At 44.0% G+C, this 13,185-nt stretch overlaps 1 protein-coding gene across 1 annotated transcript in view; it reads left to right on the top strand.

Moving 5' to 3' along the window:
• POP1 (POP1 ribonuclease P/MRP subunit) overlaps positions 1 to 13,185 on the top strand; it is a 354,117-nt gene that overhangs the window by 59,587 nt on the left and 281,345 nt on the right. Inside the window, exons 6-7 of the mRNA XM_085605196.1 lie at positions 5,414 to 5,501; positions 8,380 to 8,564. Of these exons, the coding sequence (XP_085461322.1) occupies positions 5,414 to 5,501; positions 8,380 to 8,564 (273 nt within the window). The remainder of the gene's footprint in view (positions 1 to 5,413; positions 5,502 to 8,379; positions 8,565 to 13,185) is intronic.

Genomic DNA, 13,185 nt, shown 5'->3' with positions numbered 1-13,185 from the left:
TTTCTGGGCATTTGAGACAGCTCAGAACTGCTTGCAATTCAGAAAGAATTTTAGGACCTATCTTTTCAAAGAGCACATCCACCACCCTTCAATAATGGTATTGATTGTGCCTGTCGTTCTAGAAGCTCTTGCCCCTTGTTCAGCACCGAGACGGATTGGACCCAAAGAAATGCCACTACAGATGTACAGACTCGTAGGAATCAAAGACTTTTGAGTACCTTGAATTATAACTTTAGGAGAGAACCGACTGTATAAAGATTTTGGGCAGGTTCTTGATTGGACATGTCCGTTAGAGGTTGCTATGTTTGGATTGTGCTCGGTAGGGGTTGTACCTAAAGAAGGCTCTTGGTACCAGATTCCCAAGTTCACATTCCATGTATTGCGTCTTCTCCTTTGAAACTACAGCAGTGACGCCTAGTACAGGACTACTGTATCTCTCTGCTCCCTGCCCTGGCTAAGGTGACAGAAAAGCATGTACAGTCCGTTCTCTCACATTTTGTTGAGTCCAACGGTGTCTTGCACTATACCCAATCCGGTTTCCGCGCGAATATGAGCACGGAAACGGTATTGTTGGAGGTGGTAGAGGCCATTAAGGAAGTTTAGGACTCCGGGGGGAAGGCACTGCTGGTGTTGCTTGATCTCTCGGCGGCGTTTGACACCGTTCCACACGATCGCCTATTGGCGAGACTTGCGGAGATTGGTGTTGGGTGAACGGTGTTCAGATGGTTTAAGTCCTTTCTTGCCAATCGTCAACAGACAGTCTGGGCTCCTCCGTACTTTGCGGCAGTGCCGCCCCTGGAAGTGGGAGTTCCTCAAGGGTCAATATTAAGCCCTACTCTCTTTAACATCTATATGTCCCCTTTGGCGGCGCTGGTTGAGTCTTTCGGCGCCCAGATTGTCTCATATGCTGATGACACTCAGCTTCTTTTCACATGTGAAAAAAACATGGACTTCAACGGAGATCGCATTAAAAGCTGTTTGGGTGCGGTTTTTGCCTGGTTTCAATGCAACCAGCTTAAATGCAACTCTGACAAATCCGAGGTTCTTTTTTTCGGTTGTCCTCCGAATCCCTGTTGGATGTCCTGGTGGCCGGCGGATATGTTTCCCCCTTCCGCTGTGGCCTCGGTGGCTAAGAATCTCGGTGTTAAGATGGACAATTGTCTTACTTTTAAACCACAGATTATGAGCCTGGTTGGTCAATGCTTTGGGATTCTGAAAATGTTAAGAACATTTCTTCCTTTCCTATCCATTGCCCATAGGAAAATTACGGTGCAGGCCATGATAGGATCTAGGCTGGACTATACCAATATCCTTTATCTGGGTCTTCCGAAGTTCCTTCTCTCACGCTTACAGGTAGTGCAGAACTCGGCCGCTCGGGCAATCTTTGACCTCGGCCATCGCTCCCATGCTACGGGACTGTTGGAGTCTCTTCACTGGTTGCCAATTCAGAGGCGCATTGAATTCAAGGCGCTCACTATGGCATTTAAGGCCCTTTATGGCACTGGTCCCCTCTATTTGAGGAAGAGCATTGGTTTTCATCTGCCTGCCAGAGCCTTGCGTTCTGCGTCACTGTCTCTCACCACGGTCCCGGCAATTAGGCGTGCCCGGATCGGTGGGCGGTCTTTCAAATATCTTGCGCCCCGGGCCTGGAATGCCCTCCCACTGTCCTCAAGAAAGAGTGAGAGGTTAATGTCCTTCAGAAAGAAGCTCAAAACATGGCTGTTCGGCCAATAAGTCTTTTCTTCCCTGCTGGGGCTCTGCGGTTATGGGTCTGATAGCGCCGGGACACTCTGTCTGAGTAGCTGAGCGCTTAATAAAACTCCAGATAACATAACTACTGTCACACCCTTTGCTTGAGATTGAACCTTTTCCTGGATGTGGATTATTTTTCTTTGTGTATAATTCCGTAGCGAAGATTTTAAACTGCGTACAGTTTAAACTGTGGAGATGCTACTTTCTGAAGTTGAGGAAAGCCCCATGTTGGAAATTGGGTGCCTAAAAACACTGCAAGATCTACTAATCCTTCATGTTTAGCTTGGGTACAATGTTGGGAGCTGATGTCATGCCACTGGAGGCATGGAATTTGCCTACTTGGGTCTTCTACCACCAAAGATGGCAATGGCCCATACACCTCATTCAGAGTTGTTGGATTGGACCGATCTGTTTTAGCTTTCTACTGATAGTATGTGCAACACAAGCTTTCTACAACTACCCCCAGCAGTTTGCTGTTCCATGGACTGTGAGGCACATGTGTGCTACAAGCCTTCTGCAGTTTCTCAATATGCAAGCAGATGTTGAATTATCGAACTGCCCTTGAGTTAGGGTTTTTTTTTTTGTAAGTCTGGAGCACACGCTCTGTACTTTGGCCATGGTGCTTTGCCATCAGAGAATTTGAAGGGTGGCAGGGGATATGTTATAAACAGTTCCTTTTCTTTTTAGGTCTGGCCCAACCAGACCTTATGTGATTATCAGAAAGTGCTTTAAGGAACAGTACTGGTAGAGAAGTTTGGGCTCAGTGGCATGTTGACCCTCCTCTCTACAATCTTTTAATTGAGCATAAGGTACCTACTTCCACTGGGAAAGAGTGCACATTTTTCCTCCTGAAAAAGTTCATGCACAATACAGTAGGCTTGAGTTGGAAACCAGAACAAATCTGTTTATTATAGAATGTTTCAAGTTACAACAAAAATAACTGGCCTAGCTTATTTATTGTGGGAAACATTGGGTAATGCTGTTAGGCCTTCTATGGTGGATTGTTAGAATACTGTGAATTCACTATGCACAATACCGTACCAACGGCTGTGTTTAATTTGTTGGATGGGTGGGTGAATGCATGTGATCAAAGGGGAGTAAAGGATTGTATCTGATGAGACATTGAGCGCCTAAACTCTCTTAAATTGACTGGGAGAATAGGGGAATCTAAAGTAGATGTTCATGCGAACCACATTAATTGTAGCACCCCAAGCAGTGAAGAGACCAATTCAGATTTGGTTAGTTTGGTGGTAGTCTCATATAATCTTTGCAGTATATTGAAATGAATTTCCCTGTTCAGTGGAGAAATTTGCATCACTGCCCAAGTCCAGTTTTTGTTGCTCATTTCGGGCATAACCTTTGGTTTTCAGGAATGAGTACAAAAGAGTTTAGTCTGTGGATAAGTGTCGTCCTGGATGGCCTTTAATTCTTCCTAAGTTTTATTAGACCTTTTAAATGGTTTCAGAGGAGGTAGATGCTAATCGATAATGTGGTTTACTGCAGTAAGCTGATGTCGATGCAGTTTGTGCCTATGCTGAATATGGAATGGTGATGCGCTTCTTGAGAAAATATTTCTCTATTCATGTTACAGGTGGTGGTGCACAGTTGATTTTTGTTGCCATGCTAAAGATTTTAAAGCAATGTGATATTAATTGTCTAAATTCTGCTTTATGCCCTCTTTCAGGCAATGGGTAGGTGCATTGAGAGAACCACATTGTAAGACTATGCGGATGCATAGAGTATGCCCTGTTTAAATCCAAGGTTCTGCACTGTACAACATGGGACAGTACCACTTGGAAAATAATGTTTGGCTTGTTCAAAAATAGAAAGGTGATGTATGCATCTTGACTGGATTGATCAGGGCATTCAGAGAGGCAGAGACAAGAGAAGAATATAGTTAAGAAGGCCGCAGATATAGAATAAGTGGATCTAGTCCAAGTGCAAGGCAGTAGAAGATCTAATATATGAGCAAATTGTGCGAATATTAAACTGTGGTCATCTATATTCAAGTTGTCATAAAGAGCCAGAGCAAGTTCGCAAGGTTTTGACTGAAGCAGTGATGTCAAGAGTGATCAAACTGGCGATGAAGCCATTGGAAATTGTAGAAAATCAGACTGTTGTACCTGCAATGACTAAGAATGATGGTGATTTCCAGGCTTGAGAAATAAATCAAAGGTTTCTCTAAGTTTCCAAACTGTTGGACTCAAGAAACCTCTGCCGTAACCATAACCAAGACACTAGAGACAGTTGTTTCACTAATGAAAAGCAGTTCCCAGCCAAGAACAAGTATAACGTCGAACTAGAGTTTGGTTCTTGTGAAATCTAGCTTGTGTACATAGAAGAGTTTAGGCTCTCTAACTCTTGTTATCTGAAGGGTGACCTTCTCTTATTTTTCCCTTTGAAATATTCAAGGTTTTTTCTGATGAATTAATCCTGGAGTGTAAGAATCTACCTGTCTTAAATGCGACTGCATTGCTAAAGCCTGATATTTTCAATACAAAAATAGCAATTAACCTTGAACCTTGCTCCCATCCCTCGTTATGGATGCACCCCTTTCCTGATTCCCCTAACCTATGTATAGTGTGAGCTTTGTAGCAAATGCAGTGTTCCAGTCCTCTTATGTTTGGTCATATTTGAGATTGAACCTGTCGCTTTTCTGAACCACAGTACAAGAAATTGCCCCGTCTTAATAGTTCCCACAAATTTAATGCAGTCTGACTCCAGGTTTCTCTGTTTTAATACTACTTGTTTGTATCTATACAGGTTTCTTGATTCAGATGGTTGAATTCTGGTTACACTTATGCTAGAAATCCCAAACCCATAAGGGGACCAGATGAAAATCTTGAAGTGCCTTAACCATCTCATATCATATGATGCAAAACTATTTCTTCCTTAACACCTTTCCCTCTTAGTGCACCCCTGTGGTGAGGCACATATTTTCTTGTTTCTTTCAATGCTCTGAAGTCAATTGCGCTTGTGAACCATATTAGGGATGTTAACCTTTACTGGTGGAGCCACATATCAGCATGTCCATAAGCTCCTTTGTGCCAGTGAAATAGGAAGTGTCTTCATTCATATAACACTAAAACTGGTAATGGGTTCAAACTCTGTGGTGGTGGGTAGGATATAAGGACTCTGGTCCAATGGCCTGTGCTGTAGAAGCACCCTTTTATGTGATATTGATGCTCTAGGAGCATTTTTTTTATGCGATCTTGACTCTGATCTGACTTTCTACCACTGCACCTGCCCTTTGTTGGGCAGTGATCCAGTCGTTGAAGTGCTCTTAATCCACCTTCTATTACAGTAAACCTAGCTACACCGCAGGACTCATTTTAAACTGAGCTGATCTGAAATGATGTAGTGCTCATCAAGAGTAAGATCTGAGTAAATACCCAAGCCAATGACCCACATCCCCAGCCTCCTGGCCTGACTTAATCATGTGTGCATAAGCAATCTTTCCCCCTCCTTATTGTACACACTCTTTACCTCTCCCACAATGGATAAGCTGTCTTTCGTTCCCTTCCTTTGTCCACTTGCCAGATGTGCAAATGAACATTGATGTTTACATATAGGTGACCTATTTAGAACTATTGAGGGTAGAAAGAAAATCACCTTATTATGTACGTTTTACAAATCTTCTCATTTTTGACTTCGGTTTTAGGATCTCTCCTATTACTGCTGCCTGGAGTTGGTTGGAAAGGAAGAAGAGATTTTGAAGTCTCTCGCTCAGTTATGCAGTTCAGAGACAGGTAATAGTTTTAGCACCATATGTGTTGTCCTGTCCACGATGTAAGAGTCATCCTGGTAAATAAACCTTTTATCCTGTATCAAATTCTAACTCTGCCATTTTGTGAACTTTAAAGAAGAGAATACAACAGTGTTTCAGGTTTTGTGAAGCCTAAGAACAGTTGATGTGGGTCAGCAGAGACTTGTTCAAAATGGTGCATCTTAGCACAAGTTCAAAGTGTATATGGTAGCTCTTCCATATAAGGAAATTCATATTTGCCTGAAGTCTAGAAAGGTCTATCCATTTTGTTTTATGTGCACTGAAAAGTAATTTGTGATTGTAATGAATTTGCATCCAGGTTTTATGGTTTTCTACTGCTTGCTTTGTAAAGAATTCTACTTTCTAGGAGAAGCTTTTTTTGTTCTATAAATTGCTACATATTTAAGATTTTAAATTTATTATGGCAAGAGCTTTCTAAAATAAGTGAAGGTGCACAAAGGATTGCATGTAGCTCAAATAAGTTAGCATATTTGTAATTTCTAAATTGTATATATGCCGGCACTTATTTTCTAGAAATATTTGTCAAGCCAAATGTTAATACTGTGCTAGGTGTAGCAACTAATTGAGTAATAATAAAGATCATACCTTGCAAAGCTCCAGTAGCGCTGCTAGTTAACTTGGCACTACATATGTGGGGAAAAGTCCCAGAACTGAAGCAAATCAAAGCATGATTTATGGCAGTCCTGTGTCTTTGTGTTCCACAAGTGACATTTTGCTTTCACCTACCAAAGTATACACCTGGGAGCAATAGACCAGCCCACTTTAACCAGTTGCTTTCTTGCTCGGCGAGTGAAGGTATTTTTCCTGTTCACGTGTACATCCACCCAAAAAGGAGTGCACTCTATTATCAGGACTGGCAGACCAAAACTTTGCTTTACCAATGATCTTTCTTTCCATTGTTTATACATTCTTAAGTACTCTGTTTAAGATATGTTTTCAGGTTACTGTAATTCAAAGCCAAAAGTACCTTTTAATTGATGCCCTGCCCTGAGCATCCTAGGTTTTTGCAATGTGCCTTAAGGTGTTGAAGTGGAGTAAGTGTGTGAAAATGATCAGAAATGGACATCGTCCACCCCTCCCCGTTGTAATGGAAGCCACGCCACCAAGTAATTATTCATTATGGTACTTTCAAGATCATTTAGTTGGGAGACAATAAGCCTATTGTATTTAGTCCAAGAAATCGTTTGTGCTCACCTTACACTGAACAGATTCCCGAGTTATGTTCTGAGTCAGAAATACATGATCCCTAAGAGGAATGTCGTGTTTTATTTGCCTTAATACCTGTTGCGTTCTTCTGTGTATTGTGAGCCAGGAAGTATAATCTTCACCTATCCAGTGGTCCTCTGTTTTATTACGTGGGGTGTTGGAAGGAATGGCTATTTCTTTGGGTTCATATCTTAACTTTCATTGGATTTGCTACAGACCCAGGAGTATGAAGGAAATTTGTGAAATTCTAGATTTCCGGAGTACTGCACTGACTGTTTAAAATGTATGCATTCAGATTTTCCCTCTGGCAGAGCATTAGGCTGAAGTATTCTTAAGTAAGATACTTTCCATGCATTTCTTTTATTTCCTTTTAGATGGAAAATATTTTTCCAGTAAAGTAAACCTTTCTTCCTACCCCTCTAAACAAATCAGCAGGTGTTTGTTCCATTATCACCCTGGGGGGAAAAACCTAATCTTACCCTTTTGCAGTACTAAATTTGTGACTTCCCTGGGTTGAAAATTGCCTACAACGTTATATAGACTCTAAGGGTGGGCGTAACTTGTGTAATTCCGTGTGGCTTAATAATTCAGGATTACACAAAAATTTGACAATATTACGTGGAATTATGCAAGAAGAGTGCTTCTGCATGAAGTGCTATTTTCTTAATGAAAAAATGCCCAAAATGGATTAGAGGATGCATTTTGCTGTAAGAAAGCGCTCTATATGCAATAGAACATGAATAGTGAGTGCAAGCAGACACTCAATAAATGTGCACTTGGAGTAGGATTTTCCCCCAAATTACTCCCAACATTTAAAGCTGGTTTCTTAGTGCAAAAGGCACCCTTACATTTAAAATGGATGTGGGGATGCATTTTGCGCTAAGAAAATATCTCTAAATACAACAGACCTAAAGAGCAGTGCGAGCAGCTGCTTGCAATTGCTATGAGTTATCTTGTAGTAGGGTTCTCCCCCCCCCCCATTAACCCTAATGACACAAGTAGTCGTAATCATGTTATTATTGGTAATCACGTGTCCAAGAGTAATGTGGAATTACTGAAATTACTCCAGCTTAATTGAAATTCTTTCTAGGCTAAATAACCATCTGCAAACCTTCAAGTTACCTGGGTGTTCACATAGTTTTCTTTGCAGCTATGCCCAGCCAGAAACGTGCATCTGCATTTGTAAATTTTATTTTGGAAATTGCAGCTTAGTGGTCGAATTTGTGCATTTCCAAAATACACTTCAGAAATGTACGTTTCATGAAATATTGATTCTCAATTGGGTTGACAGTTTGCATGCTACAGTGATGTTTTTCCTGCACCCAAGTTCAACATAAATGCGGAAAATGCTGTGAACCTGCCTTTATTGAGGTAGAGGTGTGCGTGAATGTGTTGTATTTTGTTTTGCGTTTGGTGTGCATTTGTTTTATTTTTCTTGAAAGGGCAAAGCACAAACTCGTTACTAAATGGATGAAATGCAAATTGCTAGTTGCTTGTATTAAGATTGTTTCTCAATTAATTTTTACTTGCTTTAAGGCACCCTCTTATTTCTAAGAACAGCACAGCATAATCCATACAGACAATCGTACTTTGAATTATTATGTTGTCTAAATGTTGGTTTCACTTTTCTTTAGGGCCAACATTTGCTGCTACCCAGCATCTGTCTGGAAAGCGTGAAGGTGCCCTAGTTCTTTATAAAAACAAAAAGTATCCACAGGAAGTGATTGGCCCTGTCACATTCATTTGGAAGCCAAAAGATGTCCCTGCTTCTTCACAAAACAGACAGTTATGGATCTGGACACATCCTGCTCAGAAACAGGTAAGGGTTCCTTCCTTTCTTCTGAAAAGTTGGAGGTATCCATGCCCAGCAAGTCTATTAATCACGCTGTAACTGAATTAAAGAAGTCCCAGTGTATAACATTATTTTCTTGTTTAACACTCACATTTTCGTCCTGATGTCTGGTAATTTCAGTGGCGGTTGCTGTGTTCAGGTAAACATATACTTCATTCCGCAGCACTTATTAAAGTTAGAGGTTTAAGGCTCCTTAAGACTCATAGCGGAAAGGCTTGGGGAAGGATTTGGATAGGAACATGTGGATTCTTGTGTTACCTCTACAGCAAAAATTCATCTTCTCAAGTTAGTCAATCCACTTTGCTATCATGGGATGGATGGATGGATGGATGGATGGGTGGGTGGGTGGGTGGATGGATGGAATAGAAATCTCTTACTCCTTGGAAATGTTGTGCCACCCTGCCCTTAAATATTTTGGAAACTTAACAATCATGCAAGACCACTAGGGGTACTCATGTTTTCCTTTACTATTCATCAGAGGCACCTAAAGTGTGTACTCTCTTCTGACCTAAAATGACTTCTGTCCCATCATCCCAGGATATGTGATAACTGGCAGTTAACTGCAGTAATTAATTGTCATGTGTATTCAGCCTTTTTACCTCGATCTGTTGAGGAGGTGGCATACGGGTACTCCCAGCAAGTACCACCTAGTCTCCTTAACTGGAGCCACGCGTCTTCCTTATGTGAGACATTTGGGGAAGCTGTGTGCCTTTTATGCTAGAGTTCATTTGGACACTGTGTGCCTGCCTGGCTGCACACAAGATGAACTCCCACTGCTAATTAGTATTTATTCTGTGAACGAAAGAAAGTTAATTACTCCTTTTTTTTTTTACCACTCCCTGAAACCTGATAACCCTGTTTGGTGGAGGAGGCTTGCCTTTTTTGTTTACAATAGGTTTTGCACGGCCTTAGTGAAACTCATCCAACACACTTCCCTCCTCTTACTTTGTTGCTGCTTGTCACTTATTAGTGGTGATCCATACTGGGCTCAAACGGACTCCAAATTGACAAAAGCACATTGATCCATTTAGTCTAGTCCTTGCTTGAAAAGCCTGGGAACACAAAGCATGCAGTGAAAATGCTCTTCTCCAGGACTAGACAAAGTGGTTAAACTTTGACAAATGTAGCCATCTAGTTGGCTCTGGCTTTCCAGCTTGGTCACAAGGCATAGAGGATTATTACAGGCCCTCTTGAGTGTCCTTCTACCTCATTTAGACTTCCTTGAACTCTGCACACTTAACGTTGACTGGTGCTGACAGTGGCGGCTCCTCCGCTAAGGCGGATGAGCCTCTCCCCACTGCTTTTAAGCAGTGTCACTAAAGGAAAAATAAAATGATAATAACCTAGTTATTATCATTTTATTTTTTCCTTGTTGCGGCAGCTTTGCGAGCGGGACAAGGCGAGCTGCTCTTCTGACTGAGCAGGGGAAGGGAGGAGTGGTTTGCAGTGTGCATGAATGTTTGGCCAGCCCTCTGGCATTACAGCCTGCATGGAGAACTTGGCCAGCCTCTCATTCTCTGGCTGAGCGCCGATCCACGGCGCTCAGACCAATCACAACGCTGCATTGAAGCTTTGTGATTGGCTATCGGGAGGCTTGGAGCCGGGTGCATCTTGCCCTGGAAGAGGGGAAGAGCACGGAGAGGAGGCGACGGCGCACGGAAGACAGGTAAGTGTGTGTCTTCGAATACCAGGCCCCACTGGGTGCTGAACCATGCTGGGTTGCTGCTCTTCCTTCTCTCTGGGTCCTAGTGAATCTATTTGAGTCTCCTGAAGGTAGGAGAGGTTGCCTACCTGCAGGAGGAGCTGGGCTGTGACTACTAGAAGGAGAAGTGCAAAAGGTGTCCTTGACTGAAGAATCTTTACTCAGAACACCTTAACGGACCAAAACTGTCTGGAAGCCACAAAAGCAGCCCATCTTGCCAGAAAAGGAAGCAAGACCATAGACTGAAATTGCGCTGGAGCTGCAGTGATGTCTCTCCAGCAACAGGTAGATGAGCCTGCGGTGTCACTGACCCACTTGTGAAACTTTTGAGGACCCGTCCTCTTCGTCCTGTCCCAAAGAGGCCAGGGGCTCCTGTACCTTCACCTTCAAACTGCTGGTGTGGTTATTCTACAGTATTGATGTTGCTGATTACCTTCTTTATAACCCTCCTGGTGGGTACATTTATATCCCTGAAGTACAGTTTGGGTTTGAATCTGGTGTGGACTAGTGGGCCTTACTACCAGTGGGTTCCCCTGCCAGAGGAATATCTGTTCACTAAAACAGGCATCTAAAGGTGGTCGCTTATTATTTGATTGAATAGTGGGTGCTGACCCTTAGATCCTGCTCCCCCCCCCCTTCCTACCAACTTTAAAGATTATACCCCTTTCAGTACTTGTTGCTCTCTTCAGTGGCATGCAGCACCATTGTCTCTTCTACTTTGAATTAAATCTTATTTTAGCTTTGTATGGTTCTTTAGGACTGAAATGGTGTCTGGAATTCTTTTTAGAACTTTAAGCTAACCCTCCTATTCTAAGCACAGAAGCTGGACTTCTTCCAGTACTTGGACAAGGCAGTGCATCTTGTACCCCTATCACCAGGAAAAACCTGCCATCTCAAAGACCCAAGTTCACTGTTGTGAAGCGGCAAAGAATAACCTTGACCTCCAGGTCAGTGTCCTAAACAAATAAAGTGCTGGCCATGGAAAGCTGTAAACCTGTTTCTGTAGTAGGGGATCTCTGTGTATAGTCATAATCTATGAATAATCCCCGCCCATGTGCGGGGACCCCGGAGCAATCAAAAATATCTCTTAAGCTGTCCCGCATTTGCAAACCTGCAAAGACACTTAAGAGACAGACAAAATAATACAGCCTAATCACAACAAGGCTGCACTGGCCAGCACTTCCTCTGAAGTGAACACAAAAGCCAAAATAAAGTTTAAATGTCATTTTTATTCACATTTGACATGTTCCTTTATTATCTCACACTCCCTTCACCAAAATCCCTTTAAACAAAAGAGAGGAAGGGGTGGACAGACAAGCCCTATAGGCTGTCATTATGTGTCTGCTAAAGGGATACCGTGCCTTTAAGAAACTCTCCAGAGCCCCCCGGTATCCCAGGATGCACAGCCAACCCAAGTTACTTTCAGTTCTTTTTTCCGGCTCCTGCTGGCAGGACCCTGGAGCATTAGCTCTTCATTTTTTGAGCTTTTATTCATTTTGAGTGATTTTTTTTTCTGGATTTGAAGTTTCATTCGACGTCTTTGGCCTTTCTCTACATTCTGCTGTGGTTTTTTGGCAGAATTTCTGCAGTTTGCTTGCCTCTATAGCATCGGATTTGAACACCTGTTTAGCAAGTGCTTTGACTGCGGTAGGTCATAAAGGCCAAAGCTGAAGCTCACAGAGTTCGTCTTCTGTGCTTGCCTGTGTCTTATGTTTGACACCTGTTTAGGCTTCTTCTTCAGCCCCTGGGTAAGGAGAGGGTAGGTCCTCTACCACGTCCCATGCGGTGGCCTCGGGGGCTTTCCCCAGCCGGTCAGCATCGAGGACGGCGACGTCGAGAGCAGGTGTGACGCCAATGCTCTCCGTCGACCCAAGAAAAGGCCCACGTCAAGGAGGCTGCTGAGCCATGACGTCGAGAGCCATGACGTCGAGAGCCATGACGTCGAGAGCCATGACGTCGAGAGCCATGACGTCGAGAGCCATGACGTCGAGAGCCATGACGTCGAGAGCCATGACGTCGAGAGCCATGACGTCGAGAGCCATGACGTCGAGAGCCATGACGTCGAGAGCCATGACGTCGAGAGCCATGACGTCGAGAGCCATGACGTCGAGAGCCATGACGTCGAGAGCCATGACGTCGAGAGCCATGACGTCGAGAGCCATGACGTCGAGAGCCATGACGTCGAGAGCCATGACGTCGAGAGCCATGACGTCGAGAGCCATGACGTCGAGAGCCATGACGTCGAGAGCCATGACGTCGAGAGCCATGACGTCGACGCTGATGCTTGACGTCGACGCTGATGCTTGACGTCGACGCTGATGCTTGACGTCGACGCTGATGCTTGACGTCGACGCTGATGCTTGACGTCGACGCTGATGCTTGACGTCGACGCTGAGGCTTGACGTCGACGCTAGGGCTTGACGCTGAGGCTTGACGTCGACTCTGATGCTTGCCGTCGATACTTGACGTCGACGCTGATGCTTGACTTCGACGCTGCAGCTTGACGTCGACGCTGATGCTTGACGTCGACGCTGATGCTTGACGTCGACGCTGATGCTTGACGTCGACGCTGGTGCTTGACGTCGACGCTGGTGCTTGACGTCGACGCTGGTGCTTGACGTCGACGCTGGTGCTTGACGTTGATGCTTGGCGTCGACGCTTGGCGTCGACGCTTGACGTTGTTGCTTGATGTCGATGAGATGCCTGCCGTCGGTGCGATGCTTGACGTTGGTCCGAGGCTTGCCGTCGATGCATGGCTGGACGTCAATGCATGGCTGGACGTCGATGCATTGCTTGACGTCGAAACGCTGTTTGACGTCGAGGCGCTTGGCGACGCGGCGCAGTGATGCTTGACGTCGATCGCCGTCGAGGCGCGGTGATGCTCGA

Source organism: Triturus cristatus, chromosome 5_1 (assembly GCF_964204655.1).
Source record: "Triturus cristatus chromosome 5_1, aTriCri1.1, whole genome shotgun sequence".
Taxonomy (NCBI): domain Eukaryota; kingdom Metazoa; phylum Chordata; class Amphibia; order Caudata; family Salamandridae; genus Triturus; species Triturus cristatus.
Note: the sequence above shows the minus strand (reverse complement) of the source record. Positions and strands in the feature narration are given on the sequence as shown.